This window comes from Sceloporus undulatus, chromosome 2, assembly GCF_019175285.1.
Source record: "Sceloporus undulatus isolate JIND9_A2432 ecotype Alabama chromosome 2, SceUnd_v1.1, whole genome shotgun sequence".
NCBI classification, from domain to species: domain Eukaryota; kingdom Metazoa; phylum Chordata; class Lepidosauria; order Squamata; family Phrynosomatidae; genus Sceloporus; species Sceloporus undulatus.
The window spans coordinates 306,688,597-306,706,768 of NC_056523.1; the positions used below are offsets into that span (position 1 = coordinate 306,688,597).

The 18,172-nt window shown below is 42.5% G+C and overlaps 1 protein-coding gene across 2 annotated transcripts in view; it reads left to right on the forward strand.

The window, feature by feature from the left end:
- PLCXD3 (phosphatidylinositol specific phospholipase C X domain containing 3) overlaps positions 1 to 18,172 on the forward strand; it is a 120,105-nt gene that overhangs the window by 56,149 nt on the left and 45,784 nt on the right. For both annotated transcript variants that reach the window (XM_042455520.1, XM_042455519.1), the window contains exon 2: positions 17,073 to 17,781. In XM_042455520.1, the coding sequence (XP_042311454.1) occupies positions 17,073 to 17,781 (709 nt within the window). The remainder of the gene's footprint in view (positions 1 to 17,072; positions 17,782 to 18,172) is intronic.

Here is an 18,172-nt window from a genome sequence, read left to right on the forward strand (position 1 = left end):
ACAGAGTATGACTCATGAGCCACATGTACTTCCCCAAGCCCCCTTTTTGTGTGATCTGGGGCCATGATGGACCACTAGGATATGGGAGGGGGCCTTCTCTGCTGTGGCACCCTAGTTATGGAACATTGTCCCCTTGGATGCTCGATTGACACTAACATTGCTGCTGTGTAGATGCCAAGTAAAACATGGTTGCTCATGAAAGCTTTTGGAGCCTAACTGATTTTACAAAAGACTCCCATGCACATAGTTTCAGTTACTTTTATACTATTTCAACCCTTTAAATCTGTCTTTTAATTTGTCAAGTGCATAATATGTTTTCACAGTTTAAAATTATTTTAATTAGTTATAGTATTTTAAATTTGTTAGACTAGTTTTATTGTACACCTGAAATATTTGGATGCAGGGTGGGATCTAAATAGTTTAATAAATAAGAAATAAATGAAGAAATTGGTTTAATAATAATTTTGCTCAGGAGTTTATTAGAGGCTCCCCAAACCTCTCCAAATATTCAAAAATGAAGTACATCTACTGGGTATAGTGTAAATGCGATATCGATAGCAAATAGCATTTACATTTCTATACTGCTTACCAGTGAATGCAGCACTCTCTAAATGGTTTACAATCTGTAAGCCAATTGCCTCCAATAAGATGGGCACTCATTTTACCAATTTATGAAAGGATGGAAGGTGGAGACAAAGTTGGAGCCTTGGGATTGAACTCACAACATTGTGGCTGCAATACTGGCATTTAACCACTGTGCCAGCAGGGGTTCTTCATCGTGATATACTGGTTTGAGTGTTGGACTAGGATTCCAGGATACCAAGATTCAAATCTATGTTTAGCCATGGAACCCACTGGGAGACTTATTGCATGAGAAAAGAAAGCTGAAAGAGATTGGGAGAGTAGAGGCTTTCTCCATGCCTCTCCACATGCTGTTGTGTCACTTCTATTCTCCTTCTTCTTCTCAAGAGAGACAGTCATAAAAGCATGCCTTTTGCCAAACAGATTTTTCTAGCATGATAAAAGACATGCTTTTACAACCATTTCCCATGGGAAGAGAATGGAAATGCTGTGAGAGCATTCAGAGAGGTACGGAGAAAGCCACAACTCTCTTGATCCTTTTTGACTCTCTTTTCTCATGTGATAAAGCTCTGGGTGACCTTGGGCAACTAATAAAATAAATAAATATTTTATTTTTATCCTGCTTTGTGCCAAGCAATCAAAGCAGTGTACAACAGACTAAAATATATCCAGTACCCCCTTTAAAGCAAGATTAAGCAGTATAAAACTAAAACTAACATTTTAAAATTCAAACAATAACCATGGGCAGTGTTCGATAAATGGGGAAGTCTTTTTCATGGCTGAGTATTTTATTCCGGGAAGGCCTGCCGGAAGAGATCCAGCTTAATGGCTTTTTTGAAGCTCTTTAGATTGGTAATTTGACAGATCTCGTCCAGCAGGCCATTCCATAAGTTTGGAGTGTCTCCATAAAATGTTCTCTGGGAGGTCGCCATCAATCTGGTCTTGAGGACCTGAGTGTATGGGGTGGATTATATGGAAGGAGGCAATCCCTTGGACAGGTTGGGCCTAAGCCATGTAGGGTTTTAAAGCTGATAACCAACACCTTGTACTGTGCCCGGAACTCACACTCTCTCAGCCTCTAAATCCCCTCTAAACAAATCTTTCTTCTAAACCCCCTCTAAACAAATCTTGCCAAGAAAACCTGATGAGAGGGTTGCCATAGGTTGGAGTTGATTTAAAGACTCATTACAACAACTACAAACAGTGGGCTACACCAAGTCTTTAAATACAAGAAAAATGAAGTGGGGGGGAATCAAACTAGGAGTCATTGTTGCTTCCATTGTTCTTGCATTTTGGAGCTTGGTGTGACCCTTGGTGGGTGCTGGGCTAGGGGCACAAATTAACCCTGATCCACTGGGAATGGCCCGTTGCACTATAAATTCTGGAACTGATTACAATTGTAATAGAACCTATTATACAAATAGAAGCTGAAAGTAACATAAAATGGTGTAAAGAGCTCAAAAAATATACATCCAAATCCACCTTGCATTGAAGAAGGGCTGCTTACTGTACTGAAGAAAAATTACAGCAGGATGTGGGGTGTATGTGTGTAGAAGAAAAGAAGAAAAGATGAGCCAGAGATCCAAAAGGTCTTTTTCAATGATGAGCTCTAGTAATTGGCATGATGTTTGCTCAGCAATAGTGTAATCACAAGCAGTACACTTCATAGATTTTTCCCTTTTCTCATTACAAAATACCTTGAATATGGTTATTGTAACGGGTAACAGAAAAAAAAATCAAGCAAGAGCTTGGGGTGAGAGCAAATTGGTTAAGTTCATCCTTTCTTTTTTAAAATGAGGATGTGTTAACACTCATTCACTTAATGGTGTACTGCTGAAACCTTAGCAAGGGCTGTTTAAAGAATTGTCATCATTTTTAAAAAAGAAATAAAGGAGATCCTAGAGAAGCTGCTTTTGTCAATAGAAACATCAGGATCATTACAAACAAGAATAGTGGCAGGGATGCTGGTGCAGCAGCAAAGTCTAGATCGGGGTGGGCAACTGGGGAAGGCTAGTAGGCCACATTATCCTCCTAGAAGTCCTTGAAAAAAAATAAAAGAATAAAAAATGGATGTGAGACCCCATTATCCTCAGATACCTCTAATGTATATGAGAGCATTTTCACCATGTCCGAGAGTTCAAAAATGGCTTCTCCAGGGCCCAAACTGGCCTGCTCTGCTCTCTGCAAAATGTGGTAGAAATAACTGTAGACATTATGGAGCATTTCAGGGCTAAAAATCTTTTTGGAAAACTTTGCAAAAATTGTTTTTCACCGCTGGGAGGGCTCAGGGGGCCTCCAGATGTGATGAAAATATCCTCCACACCTATAAGAGTGCATTTGGGGGCAAGAATTAAAAAATAAAAATAAAGGAGACACCTTTATGGGGGGGGGGAAATTAGCAAAGTTTTTCTTTTTTTTAACCCGTGGGCCTGTAAAAACAAACCCTGAAAGCCACAAAAGGCTGCATGCAGTCCACAGGCTGTATTCTGCCCACTCCTGGAATAAATGCTACCTCACAGAATGCTTAGTGGGGCAGATCTGCCTAAGGTCAACAGAGGTTTGCCATGCTCCTTGAGGTGCAGCAGTGAAAAGAGTGTGGGATTGCCAGAGAGAAGGAGTCCTGTTGAATAATTACAACAGTGTAAGTTGCCATAGGTTATATTTCAGAGGAAGGAACCAACAAAACTATCTCTCCCTAAGAAAATCCTATGGAATTCATGGGGTTGCCATAAGTCAACAGGCAACATTAAGGCATATATATATATATACCCACAAACCTGTCCAATTTATGCTATATAATAATGACTTTGGACATTGAACCTCTCAACTGACTGTGCAATGACCTAACCACCCCCAGCCTGGTTTCAGTCCTATGGCCCCCTACCCCCAGCCATTTCCATGTCAGGAAAGATTGGGGGATCATTGGTGATATGCCCAGCTAGCTCCCTTTAGCTGGAGGTGCTGGAAGGGCATCATGTGGAGCAACCTCCAGTGTTCATCACATAGCACTGTTGATCCCCCACGCTCTCCCAACATGGAAATATCTGTGCTTGGGGGGGGGAGCTACTGGACAGAAAAGGGGGAGTTGGGGTTGCACCAAGTAGATCTGCATAGTTCCACATGTGGAATTTTTATACTGCACTGGTGCTGGATCCCAGCCACCTGCCAAAGCTGATCATGGACTGAGCCATGTGAGAAAATTCTTTTTTTGCTGACCTACAAATTGTCAACTTTTGTTACAAGATCTCTCCCTCTATTGTCCATGTCCCAGAGCACCCTCTCTCCCTGCCTTGCACCAGTTTTCTTGGGAGTAAAATGGTGTGCAGGCAGGGAGGATGCTCTGGGTACTCTCCCTGCCCACTGCATGCCATTTTACTTCCAACAGGTGTATGGCAGGGTGTGTGTGTGTGTGTGTGTGTGTGCACTTGGTCAGGTGTCATCCCTCTTCTGGGGTGTCATCCGGTGTGTGATGGACCCCCCCCCATACGCCCTAGAGCCACCATTGCCTTCAGTTAACTCAGCAGCAGGGAGAGGAGCGGAGAGGGGAGCATCGTGCCCTTCCCAGTTAACTCGGGAAAAAGTAAAATGCTGCAGCTTCTCCTAGCTTGTCTGTTCATCCTCATTAATAACATTTGCCATCTTAACTACACTCTTATGCTGCTTGCCTGTACATGTCCCAGTTTTCATCTGTGAAATGTTGTAGAATATGCTATTGTAACTTTCACACAGGATGTCATCCATCATATCCAGACAGAGCCCACTACAGCAATGAGTGGTGCTGAAAACTGCTGAAATTGTTTAGGGCCAGATGTCCTCCTTTTCCAGGACATGTCATCCATTTAAGCCTTCTGTCCAGAAGGAGTTTCAAAACGTTGTCCATTCTGAGCATGATTAAGAAGCATGAATTTACATTTATATTATTGTTTATAGCTTTTATTTTGTAATGTCCCACATTTCTCTTGAATGCCCTACATGTTTGTAGTGCCTTGTCCTCCTTTGTGGTTATGACAGCTTGTCACCATGTTTTGGGTTAGCTCAGCTGCCTCCATCCTTGGCCTCCCCATGATGGCATTGCTATGCCTATTGAAGGCTTCAAAATTTACCCTAGCACCAATGGTCTAATGTTAAAGCCAGCCCAGAGAAGGGGGCAGGGAGTGGTTGGTAGTTATGTTTCATGCATGTGCATTCCACACCACTTCCATTTATGTAAGAACTTGGCCATTTTCTGTTTTTGTGCTAAAAACTGGCTTGCAGCCTTGCATTCTTATCTCTAATCTTTACCTAGAAGTTATAGATTATCCTGGAAGGATTGCTTTTTCCCCCCCAAAGTTTTCTTTTTGTTTTTGTTCTTTGGTTTTCAAGAAAGCTTCCTTTTTTTACTTGAAGAATGAGCTTTTGAAACATGTGCAGGACAACTTTGGCAACTCTGAGCAGATTAACTGCTTGGCAATAGATATTTGTGCCTTCTTATATGCAGCCAGGGAGAAAGAATTAGCTTTTAACCATTGATTTATTTTTGTTTTCATGAGACAAGGCAAACATTTTATACTCGATAAATAGATTTGTTCAAACAAATGTGTTCATTTGATTGATGGCTTACTCAATAAGAATGCTGTTTGCATCACAAAAAGGCCCCAACTGGAATATATCTTTACTAATCACACAAAAGTGAGGGAGGTGCTGGAACAGAAAACATTGAGATGTGTTTAAATAGTATAACTCACTACCAAAAGTAATGACATTGTGCCTTCTGAAAATGAGTTAATGGCTAAGCCATTTTTTGTTCTATTGATCAGTGTAACACACACTCACTCTCACGCCCCCCCCCCCCCAGTGTGTGTATGTTTTGTCAGGGGAAAGATCCACAATGTAAGGTTTCATAGTCCTACCTTTCCCACCAGAGGTCATGATACTTGATTTTCCATAATGATGTCTTTAGTCCTTATTAGAACCCAACTGAAAGCAGTGGTTTTCCTTGTTATCTTTGCCTTCCTGTTGGGGAAGATGAAAAATAGTAGTGTATGTTGCAAGCAAAGTAACTAATATTTTCAAGCACAAAGTGAGTAAGAACCAGTCCCATATGATCCCCACCACCACAGCACAGAACACATGTTACGGGGAACAAAGCCAGTCTTGGTTTTCTTTGTAAAAACATATAGAGAAGCTTCTTATAGAAATAACATCCTATTGTGACATGCTTTGTAACATGCGTTCTTCAAACACAGAGAACAGAAAACTCTAAACGCCAAAAAGGTGGATGAACAAACTTAGGAGTTTATCGCATAGCCATTTTTGCCCACTCTGGGCACGGGACGGGATCAGGGAAAAATTGATGTTATCGCACAGAAAAATGTGGACTTTGTCACAGGGTGATCACAAGATGTCCCCCAGCTGCGCCTATCCCGCCATTTTTGGTAGTATGGAAGCTTTCCATCCCTTAAAATCTGCCGGCTAAGTGCAGCTGGGGGGGCACCTTGTGGTTACTCTGTGACAAAGGACACATTTTTCTGTGCAGTAACACCCATTTTCCCCTGTTCGATGCCAATCCCATCCTATGCCTGGATCAGGCAAAAATGGCTGCGCAATAAACTCCTTAGATACAGTTCAGAGCAGCTGATGCATAGGGTGTAGCTAAATCCTATGCAACTTAAATGTAAGTAACAAGTAACTTAGCGAGCTATGTAACTCTTCTAGCCCTAGATGGAGTTCCTATAAGAAAGCCCTTTTCTTTTTTCTTCCCAATCTTTTATTCTTCACACCCCTTTTATTCTGTAGACAATCTTTTACATCTCATACCAGTCTATCATTCCTCACACAATCTTTTACTCCTCATATCTCTTAATGTTGTTTTTAACCCTCACATAGGCTCTTTAACATCTCACACTTCCAAGGATAATCTATAATTTCTAGGTAAAGAGTAGAGATACACTGCTCCCTCGGGTTACGAAATTAATTCGTTCCGCGGCCGCTTTCGTAACCCGAAAAGCCTTCGTAAGCCGAATTGCCATAGGCGCTAATGGGGAAAAGCCGCGTTTCGTGCGAAAAAGCGCCGAAAAGCACCAAAAATTTTTTTCGTAACCCGAAAAACATTCGTAACCCGGAACAATTATTTCCAATGGGATTTTTTCGTATCCCGGAAATTTCGTAACCTGGGTATTTCGTATCCCGAGGTACCACTGTAATGGTGCAAAGCTGCAACCCAGGCCTTTAGCACAAAAAAGACAATGGATGAGTTTTTACATAATAGTTGGTGGTTTGAAATGAAACCCACATGGGGCACAACAGTCAGCCGTGTTTGGAGGGCAAATGCTGACCTAAGGGTTGACAAGATGGTGCCTCCACCCCATTCCATATGGAGAAGCTGACAGGATGAGCACTTCATTGTTACTTCAATACTGGCAGTGGGACAGAGACCACCATACTTGAAGACACCAGATACAGTATACAGTGCTCTCTTCCAAGAAAGAAGGAAAGGAAAGGAGCTAAGCAGAGGGCTGCTAGTACTGCTCTCAGAGAGCCAGCATGGTGTAGTGGTCTGGGCATTGGACTAGAACTGGAGAACAAAGTTTAAATCCCTATACAGTCATGGAAACCCACCAGGTCATTGTGGGCAAGTCACATGCTCTAAGCATCATAGAAAACCTTCTTTGAACAAATCTTGCCAAGAAAAACACATTATAGGTTTGCCTAAGGGTTGCTATAGGTCAGAAATGACACTAGAATTCCTCTTTATTCACGGGATAATGCTGTGATTATCGCAACGTTGTATGACATCATCTGATAATGTTCATGCAATTTTGCGATAGTGATGGGATGATCCCGCTATGCTCATGTCACTTTTTCCCATGTGAAAATCTCCAGCAACATCTTCAACTCCAGACAGTTTCCTCACTGGCTAATGGTAGTGCCGTTTCTTCTTATCACCTGTCCTCCCTTTCCCCCTCCCCCTAAACAAGCTTTTTTCTGTTATGTCTTGTCACTGGTTGTTATCATGGAGTTTGGACTCGACTACATAATCTTTGCCTCTCTGGCTCCTTCAACCATTGGTTACTTCTCCCCTCCTTCCTTTGACTGGGTGGTTTTTTCTTTGGATTTTGTCTTCTGTGAAGCCCAGTGAATGCTTCTCTCTTTCCCCTATGCCTACACTTTAATACAAGAATGTAACCTTGGAGTAGATACTACATCATCAGGAATAGCAACATTGAGAAAGTTCCTTCAATGCATGGAGAACACGCAACAGCAGAGAACTCTTGGAGTACTGCTTCAACCGCTTCTCTCAGTGTGCCCCATGACTGGGATAGTATCATTTCCCAGCACCCTGATCTGCATCTGCCTTAGAAATCCTTTGGTTGGGGTGCTGGTTAGATGAAAAGACAGCGTTTTGGCTGGGGGAGGGGGTCATGTTTGGTCATCAATGACCACAAATGTGAATCCCCGGCAGTCACAAGATCATAAATCCAACCAACAATCTTGTAACTATTGAATAGGGTGCCAACCGTAATCTTTTGTTCCTCGATAGCGGGGCTGAAATTGCGTCTAAATAAATAAGCCACTCAGGGTGAATGAGCAGCATTAGTTATTATTAAGTGTAAATGAATAAAGAGGAAAGGTATAACTAGGAAGGAAATAGATTACCTCATCTGTGTATAAATGATGAATTCTGTGACATTATAATATTGGGTTAATATCATTAGCATTGAGTTCTTAAAGTCAGAAGCTTGGTTCTTCAAATGACCAGGTGACGGAAAACACACTTTCTTGTTTCTCATCTTCCAGGGGTTGCACACTAGCAGTGAGTCTAGTCCAAGCCAAAAGAAGACAGAGAATATAAGCAGAATAATTTGTGGATTGTCTTTTCGTTCACCTCAGGCCTCAATAGCTGTAGAATCCAGGTTGCCTTTCAATTTCTTCTCCTCTGCCTCCCTATTTTTCTCTTTTTCTCTTCCTTTTTTCCTTCCCCTCATTCTTTCTTCCATTGTGACTCCCCATTTCTTTCTCTTTTGTCTTACTCTTTTCCCTGCTGCCTCTATCTTCTTTTTCTCCCTCCTTTTCTTTCTCCCCTTCTTTCTCTTCCTCTATTTCACTTCCTCTTTTATCTTTATCTCTTCTTCTCTATCTCTCTTCTCCTCCCCTCTTCCCATTGATTTATTTTCCTTCTCTCCACCTTCCCCTTCTTTCTCCCCTTTTTGTCTCCCTTTGTTTCCACCTCTTCCTTTTCTTTCCCTCCTTGTCCCTCTCCACCTCCTTTTTCTCTTTCCCTGTCTGTTGTCCTCTCTCCCTCTTTCCCTCCCACCTCCCTTCTCCTTCTTTCTTCCCTTTGTCTCTTATTATTATTATTATTATTATTATTATTATTATTATTATTTCATTTTACAGTATTTCTAAAGCGCTGTAATTATACACAGCGCTGTACAAAGTCGGTAAAATTAAAGAGTGTATAAAAGCCTGCCCAAGGCGTACATTCTAAGATAATAACAATTAAAAGAGGAATAGATAAAATTACCACATAGAAAAGAAAAAACAAATTAAAAACATCAAATATAAAACAAATCACATCACGTCAAATATTATCAGACAGCCAGATGACAATCACAAATTCCCTTGATTTTGTTTTTCCCTTGATTTCAGTAAAGCTTTTCACAAAGTTCCCCATGATATTCTTGCAAAGAAGCTAGTAAAATGTGGCCTAGATGGTGCAACTTTATCGCACAGGCTCCAGGTACAGGATGAGAACAGGACAAAAGGAGCCTGGAAGGGAACGGAATGAGTGGGGGATGCATTTTACTGCACACAAGGAAGTCCCTCACTCGTTCCGTTCTCTGTCCTTCTGTCCCCAGAGGAGGAGATTTTTGAAAACTGTTTTGAACAGTTCTCAAAAATTGCCCCCTCTGGAATGTATGGGAACGGATGGGGAACGGAATGAATTGAATAAGGGACTTTGTGTGCAGTAAAATGCATCCCCCACTCGTTCCACACTCATTCCTGGCCCCTTCCATTCTGTTTTCGTCCCTGCCAGGAGCCCATGGTGCGATAAAGTTCACTTTTAGGCGGATTTGTAACTGGCAGACTGAATCCAAAGATTTCTCACCAATGGCTACTCTTCATCCTGGAGAGAGGTGACTAGTGGAGTGCACAGGGGTCTGTACATTTATACACTGCCTTTCCTCCAAAATCAGGATTCAAGACACTTTACACATTAAAACAAATACAATACAGTGCACCCCGTTATAAGCGGGTGCACTATACGCGGCTTTGAGCTTATGTGCTCAAGCTGTGCGGGGTGCACGGGGGGCACGTCCCATTAAATGAATGGAGGGCGCTCCCATGGCGCGCACATGCCACCGTGCCGCCATGCCACTACAGGCACGAGCCCCATTCAAGTGAATGGGGCTCAAGCATAGGCAGAATTCGCCTACATGGGGTGGGGGTCCGGAATGGATCTCCCGCATAAGGCTCTCCACAGTACCTTACACTATCGTAATCATTCAACAGGATCTTTTAATCCAATTTATTTATTCAACAGGATGTAATTATTCAACTCTCTGGCAATCCCACAGTAACATTTCTGTTGCCCGTCAAGGAGCATAGCACACCTCAGTAAACCTTAGGCAGATCTGTCTCTCTGAACATTTGAGGCAGCATTTAGTCCAGGGGTGGCTTTTTCCATTCCAGCAAAATGTGGTCTGTGTTCATTCTTACAAAATGCAAAACCCCAAACTCACCACTGGGTCTGCATAAATAATGTTTTGGCAGCACTGAAGGGACAGTGTCAAGGATAATTCCATATGTTATTGTTTGGACTGTAGAGACTAGTTCTTTATTTAAATTTAATCCAGGGCTGCAGGCCATACACACCCACACAGGCCAAGTCAACAGACTTGGAGCAGATTTCTCTTGTGATTTCGTCTATGAACCGGACAGCTTTTCATGATTAAGGGAAGCAAAACTAAAGAGAAATAAAAAGATTGACAGAAGGCAATATTTTCACATGAATGAACAGATCTGGTTTGCTAAACATAATGGCTGTGGGAGTAAGACAATCTCAGATCAGCAGATAATTAAGAGAAAGAATAGCAAAATCTGCCAGGATACTTTCCTTCCAGGCACAAATGTATTTAAAACCATACCTTTATATAGTTGCCTTTGAAACAAAATCAAGTTGTATAATGCTTACAGGAGAATTGTAAGAGAAACAGGTGTATTTTAAAAACAATTACTAAAGACTGTTTTATTGAAAACTTTAATACCTGTGAAACCCAGGCTGCTGCCACACTGCAGAAATAAAGCTATTTGACACCACTTTAACTTCCATAGCTTAATGCTATGGAATTCTGAGATTTGTCGTTTGATGAGGCACAAGAGCTCTCTGACAGGGAAGAATGAATAGCTTGCAAACTACAAATCCTAGAATTCCATTGCGTTAAGCAATGGCAGTTAAAAGTGGGGCCAAACTGCTTTATTTCTGCAGCATGGCAGCAACCATATTAAAAAGTCCAAGGCAATATATGGTGATTCACTATGAAGTAGCTGAACAGTTTTTAATGAAAAATGCTATTGAGGTGATGTGAGGTACTATCCATTTCTGGCCCTTCATTTCTTGATGACAAATCTCCATCCATTGTGACATCATTGTTCACTATCCAATATTGTGATTCCACAAGCACAAATAATATTGTCCTTGTAGACACATAGTTCTAGAAGAGAAGCCATCTCTGGGACCCTCCAGGCAGGCTCCCAGGGCGGCAGGGGGCCCTGCAGGGGCCCTCTGCCGTCCCTGGGGCCCTGCAGGAGGGCTCCCAGGGCGGCAGGGGGCCTCTGCAGGGCCCGCTGCCGTCTCTGGGGCCCTGCAGGAGGGCTCCCAGGGCGGCTGGGGGCCTCTGGAAGGCCCGGTGACGTCACTGGGGCCCTCCAGGGGGTCCTCCAGCACTGGCAGGCCCCCCCAGCTTTTTTGCTGGTCTCTGATGGGGCCTGGGGCCCCGTCAGGGGCCAGCAAAAATGGGGAGGCCTGGCCCCCGGAGGGTGGAAGCTCCGCCCCCGGCATGCGGCCCCGCCCCTGGAGGGTGGAAGCTCCACCCCCCAGCACAGAGCCCCGCCCTGGAGGGTGGAAGCTCCACCCCCGGCATGTGGCCCCGCCCCAGAGGGTGGAAGCTCCACCCCTGGCACGTGGCCCCGCCCCGGAGGGTCAAAGTTCCACCTCCCAGCTTCGGCTCCCCAGTCGCCTGAGGGACAGCAACCCGGCCCCCGGCTCAAAAAGGTTGCCTACCCCTGTGTTAAAACCCCACTAATCATATGCTATCAGCCTCAGGGGAAGGCAATGGCAAACCTCATCTGAACAAATCTTGCCAAGAAAACCCCATGATAGGTTCAGTTTAGGGTTGCCATAAGTCAGAAATAACTTGAAGGCACACAACAACAAAAACAAGACAAAATGAGATAGATCTGGGTGCCAGTTCCTTCATCTGGCTCAACCTAGAACCAGAATCCTGAATCATGATAGTGATGTGAGCAGTTTTGAGACATGCTCCCTCTACTCCATTCCAGTACATATGATGAGCCCATTCTAGAAACAGAAAGAAGTCGCTTTAAAAATACTGAAAGATATCAATCAAAGCATTCTGTCACTCTGTTTCCAGTAGAATCTGTTTGCCCAAAAATCTGTTCCACCCTACATAGCAAGCCCTTGGTATCTGCTGGGGTTCCAGGACCCCCTGTGAATACCAATATCTGTGGATGTGCCAGTCCCATTAAATACAATGGCATAGTGAAATGGTTTCCCTTATACAAAACAGCAAAATCAAGGTTTACCTTTTGGAATTTATATCTTTTTAAAATATTTTCAAGCCATGGATAGAGGAGTAGATATGGGGGGGGGGGGCTTACTCTATCTGTCTATCTATCTATCTATCTATCTATCTATCTATCTATCTATCTATCATCTATCTCTTTTTAAAAAAACCTTTATAAAATTTCCAACAAATTTTCTGTTTGTGTGGTTTTATAGGCATTTTCTTTCCAAATATAAAAAAGAACCTAAGTTATTTTTTCTTGCATTTTAAAACATTGGCTGGTATCCCTGTTAGTGAATTACAATGGCATAAGTCAGATGTGCACCATTACACACAGCTGTTGCTGTTACTGGGATTCTGTTCTAACCAAACCAATGACCAAACTACCCCCACAACCCCTCTCATAAGCAATGCAGCCCTTCCTCCAACACAATCATTTCCATGTTGTCAGAGAACTGGGGATGAATGAGGACATGTGTAATTACTTTTCTGTAGCTGGATATGTTACAATGGTGTTATCTGCAGAGACCTCCTAAGGACGCCTGGGAATCTCAGGAGCTACTTGTCAAGAGCATCCAGCTACAGAAAAACAACTGGACACCTCCCCGTTCATCTCACTCTCTGACAACTTGGACACAGTTGTGTTGAGGGAAAGCTCCACTGTTTACAAGGTGCATTTTAGGGTTAAGAAACATAGCTATAGAGACATAGCTACATGATAGTGGTATATTTCCTGATGCATGTATTCAGACTATTGTTAGGAGGCAGAAGAAGCTTTGAATATTCAATTAAAGGTAAAGGTATTCCCCATTGGCAAGGTTATCAAGTCATGTCCAGCCATAGAGGGTGGTCCTCATCTCCATTACTAAGCTGAAGAGCCAGTGTTGTGATCGTGTGGCCAGCATGACTGCACAGAATGCTGTTTACCTTCCCACCAAAGTGGTACCTATTTATCTACTTGCATTTGCATGCTTTCGAACTGCTAGGTTGGCAGAAGCTGGGACTACTGATGGGAGCTCACGCCATCGTGCAGTACCTGGGCCTTGAACTGCCAACCTGCTGATCTTGCAGTGAACAGAGTCGGCATCTTAACCACTTGAGCCACCGCATCCCAGAAGAAACATAGCTATGGAGACATAGCTACATGATATGGGTATATTTCCCAATGCACGGTTTTAGACCATTATTAGGAGGCAGATGAAGCTTTAGGTATTCAGTTGCCCTATCTAATTCATATTGGGGAGAGGCAGACAGTGTTGTCAATTAAAGTGAAAGGATAATGCTATAAACTACTGTTGTTGTGTGCCTTCAAATAATTTTCGACTTATGGTAACCCTAAGGTGAAACTGTCATGAGGTTTTCTAGGCACGATTTGTTCAGAGGTTTGTATTGCCTTCCCCTGAGGCTCAAAGCGACTTGCCCAAAGTCACCCAGTGGGTTTCATGGCCAAACTGGGAATCAAAGCCTAGTCTCCAGAGTCATGTCCCAACACTCAAACCACTATGCCACACTGGTTAGTAATAGCAATAGCACGTACATTTCTATACTGCTTATCAGTGCACTTAAACACTCCTTAAGTGGTTTACAAAGTGTAAGCTAATTGCCTCCAACAAGCTGGGTGCTCATTGTGGCAACCTACACCAGGATGCAAGGCTGAGTTGACTCTGAGGCCTTGGCTGGTATTGAACCCACAACCTTGTGGTTTGTGAGTGAGTGGCTGCAGTATAGGCATTTAACCACTGTGCCACCAGGGCTCTTCTGGTTAACAGAATGGAAATGGACACAAGAGATTGCTCTTCTTCCTAAAGTGGAAAGGGGGAGTTCTGAGTTTTATCAGAGAAGCCCCTATATATTGAGAATGATGCAGATGGCAGGGAAAGCAGAGGAAGGAAGAAAAGGAGGAAGGCTTCTTAAGCTCTTCTTGCTCTCTTATCCACAAAGTCACCTCCTGTTTCAAATGACATCAAAGATGCAGATTCATATCCTTATATTGTTGACCCCACACCAATAAAAGCAGCTTTTGTTGGGGAAATTCTGAGCAGAAAAATGACTGGGAAGGAAAGGGTTTAACACAGTTGAAGCTAGTCTTTTACTCAGTCTGAAAGAACATACAGTCATTTTACCTGCTAACAGTAAGTCTTGTTTAAGGTGGAGGAATAATGGAACTGCACAGCATACTTAGTTCCACCCTGCATCTCCTCATTGCTGGAAATTCAATTTCTTCTTCTTACTCCTAGCTGGCAAGGCACTTCAACCACTTAGATTCTTATTTAGGATGGAAGATTCCCTGCAGAGAGCTAAAGGAATGAGCGATGTGGCACTTGAAACAGAATTTGGCATATGGGTCAAAGCCTTGCAGGCAAAAGAAAAGAAAAGAAATACCTGCAGAAATCTTGACATAGCTTTCCAAGTCTTTCCCTTAAGGGTTTTGAGCCAGTGCAGTTAAAGTGGTGCCAAGCTGGGTTATTGCTCCAGTGTGGATGCAGCCTTAGTTCACAGCCAGTCAGGACCATGGACAGCTCACATTGGAACAGGCTAGCTAGAGTGGTGTAATAGCAATAGCAAGTATATATTTTATCTTCAATACTAATGGCACAAATAAGAGATACTCTTATTTTTTTATTTTTTTTTTATAAATTGTGGACCCTTGGTATACTCTGGTATTCATTTCTAGGACCCCCCATGGATACCAAAATCCATGGATGCTCAAGTCCCATTATAAACAATGGCATAGTAGAACAGTTTCCCATATGTAAAATGGCAACATCATTTGCTTTTGGGAATGTATATATTTTTAAAATATTTCCAAGCCATGGATGATTCAATCTGCAGATAACAAATCAATGAATACAGAGAGTTAACTTTATTAGTGACTTGAAGAACAGAGGGTCGGAACAGCTAATTCTAGCTCAAGAGACTGCATAATAATTCTTTCCAAACCCTTATGCTGATTGTTGCCTAAATCCAACATCAATGCTGTCTACTTGTGCAAGCTGCCTTTCCTCTACTTTCCTCCCTCTGCACCATAAAAATATCTGCTCCAAGCGGGGGGGGGGGGAGTTCAGTGCTTCAAAGAAGTTTTGTGGATGTGTGTCCAGTTCTTGGCGCCACAATTCAAAAAGGACATTGAGAAACTGGAGCGTGTCCAAAGGAGGGCGACTAAAATGGTGAAAGGTCTGGAAACCATGCCCTATGAGGAACGCCTTAGGGAGCTGGGAATGTTTAGCCTGGAGAAAAGAAGGTTAAGAAGTGATATGATAGCCCTGTTCAAATATTTGAAGGGATGTCATATTGAGGAGGGAGCAAGCTTGTTTTCTGCTGCTCCAGAGACTAGGACCCGAAGCAATGGATGCAAACTGCAGGAAAAGAGATTCCACCTCAATATTAGGAGGAACTTCCTGACAGTAAGGGCTGTTCGACAGTGGAACAAACTCCCTCGGAGTGTAGTGGAGTCTCATTCTTTGGAGGTCTTCAAGCAGAGGCTGGATGGCCATCTGTCAGGGATGCTTTGATTTGGATTTCCTGCATGGCAGGGGGTTGGACTGGATGGCCCCTGTGGTCTCTTCCAACTCTATGATTCTATGATTCTATGTGGGGTCTGCTGACAGGCAAGAATAATTCCTCTTGTGATTCTGTTGATAGAAGCAATTCCATCAGCAGAGCAACTTCATTGGACCTTGGCCAAATAGAGACTGACATCCAGGCACTCAACATGATACATGTTGACTTGAAAAAGAACAAACTAATATTGTCCCTGAGTATCTTGCATGATGTTCATTGAACCCAAAGCAAACAAGGAAAAGAAACTTGAACATAACCAATCCCATCTGATTTTGGAAACTAATAGGTCAGTCCCAGCTAGTAACTGAATGGAAGGCCACCAGCCATATCCAAACAGAGCTAGGAAATAAACTCCAAGCTCTGGAACTCCTTTTCCAGAGAAATTAGACTGGCACCTTCCCTACTTTCTTTTCTCAGACAAGTAAAGACTCTTCTATTCTGACAGGCATTTAATGAGTGATTATATAAGGCCAATCTTACACAATACACTGGATATTGCTAATTGTTGTGGTGGTGGGTGGGTGTGTTTTAATGATGTATGTTTTGACCTGGTTTTATTTTATTTATTTTTGCTTAATTTTGTTTCAACTTTTGTATCTTGTGGAATTTTAATTTAAAAAAAAAATTGTTGTAAGCTGCTTTGAGTCCCAACCTGAGAAATAAGTGGGTTAGAAATATCACCACCACCACCACCACTACCTATCTGAAACCATGGAGAATGTTTGCCAGTCCAAACTGACAATACTAAGTCAGATAGATAAAGGATCTGACTCAGTGTATGGCAGTTTTCTATATTATTAAGCACGTGCAACTAAAAAGTGTATTCCAAAAATAAGTTATAACCAAAGAGGGCACATTTGAATTCACCTGAGCAGAGCAATTGATGATCAGGGAGGTTGGAGGTCTCTCATTCCTAGGGTCTTCATAAACTGAAGTCGAACTGATAGTAAATAAGAAGAATATCTGCCAGTAGTGACATGTATGTATGCTAAAATAATTGATTTTAAAATAATAAAGAATAATAATATATTTACATGAGAGATATAGGCACTCTTGGTGAGTACTTGTGTTTATCCCTCCCACACCCATCCTGTCCTAATATTTTTTTGTAAAAAAAGAAATGTTCTTTTGTATTATCTTTAGGATCTCACGATTCATTTAGCTTCTACATTGATGAGGCTTCTCCAGTTGGACCCGAGCAACCAGAAACTGTCCAGAATTTTGTCTCTGTGTTTGGAACTGTGGCTAAAAAGCTGATGAGGAAATGGCTGGCGACTCAGACAATGAATTTTACTAGCCAGCTGGGAGCTGGCATACGCTATTTTGATCTTAGAATCTCTACAAAGCCCAGAGACCCTGACAACGAACTCTACTTTGCTCATGGTTTATTCAGTGCCAAAGTCAATGAGGGCCTTGAGGAGATCAGTGCCTTTCTTGCCGATCATCATAAGGAAGTGGTCTTGTTGGACTTCAACCACTTCTATGGGATGCAGAAATGTCACCACGAAAAACTGGTCCAAATGCTCAAAGACACTTTTGGGAGTAAAATGTGCCCTGCCATATTTGCCCACGAAGTCTGTCTCCAGTACCTGTGGGAGAAGGATTATCAAGTTTTGGTATTTTATCATAGTCCAGTGGCTTTAGAAGTCCCATTCCTGTGGCCAGGACAAATGATGCCAGCTCCATGGGCAAACACAACAGACCCAGAAAAACTGATCCAGTTTCTTCAGGCTTCAATCACCGAGAGAAGGAAGAAGGGCTCCTTTTTTATATCTCAGGTGGTGCTGACCCCAAAGGCTAGCACTGTGGTCAAGGGGGTCACTAGCGGTCTCAGAGAAACAATCACTGAAAGGTGAGTGGCTACATATTGGGTTGTGTTCATGAGGTAGGTAGCATTAGCAGCATCTTGGATATAAATCTCTTTAAACTTTTGTTTAAACTCTTTAAACTTTTAATCTCTTATGGATTATGGCCATAATACAGTGGGCCCTTGGTATTCACTGGAGTTTGGTTCCAGGACCCCTTGTGGATACCAAAATCTGTTGATGCTCAAGTCCCGTGAAATACAGTGGCCTAGAAAATGGTGTCCCTTATATAAAATGGCAACATGAAGGTTTGCTTTACATTTCAAAGTTGTGGATGGTCAAATCTGTGGATGAAGGGGCAACTATACACGGATAATGTTGGAAGAATATAGATGAATTTAAACCAATAATTGCTTTTATTAAAATTAAAAGGGAGAT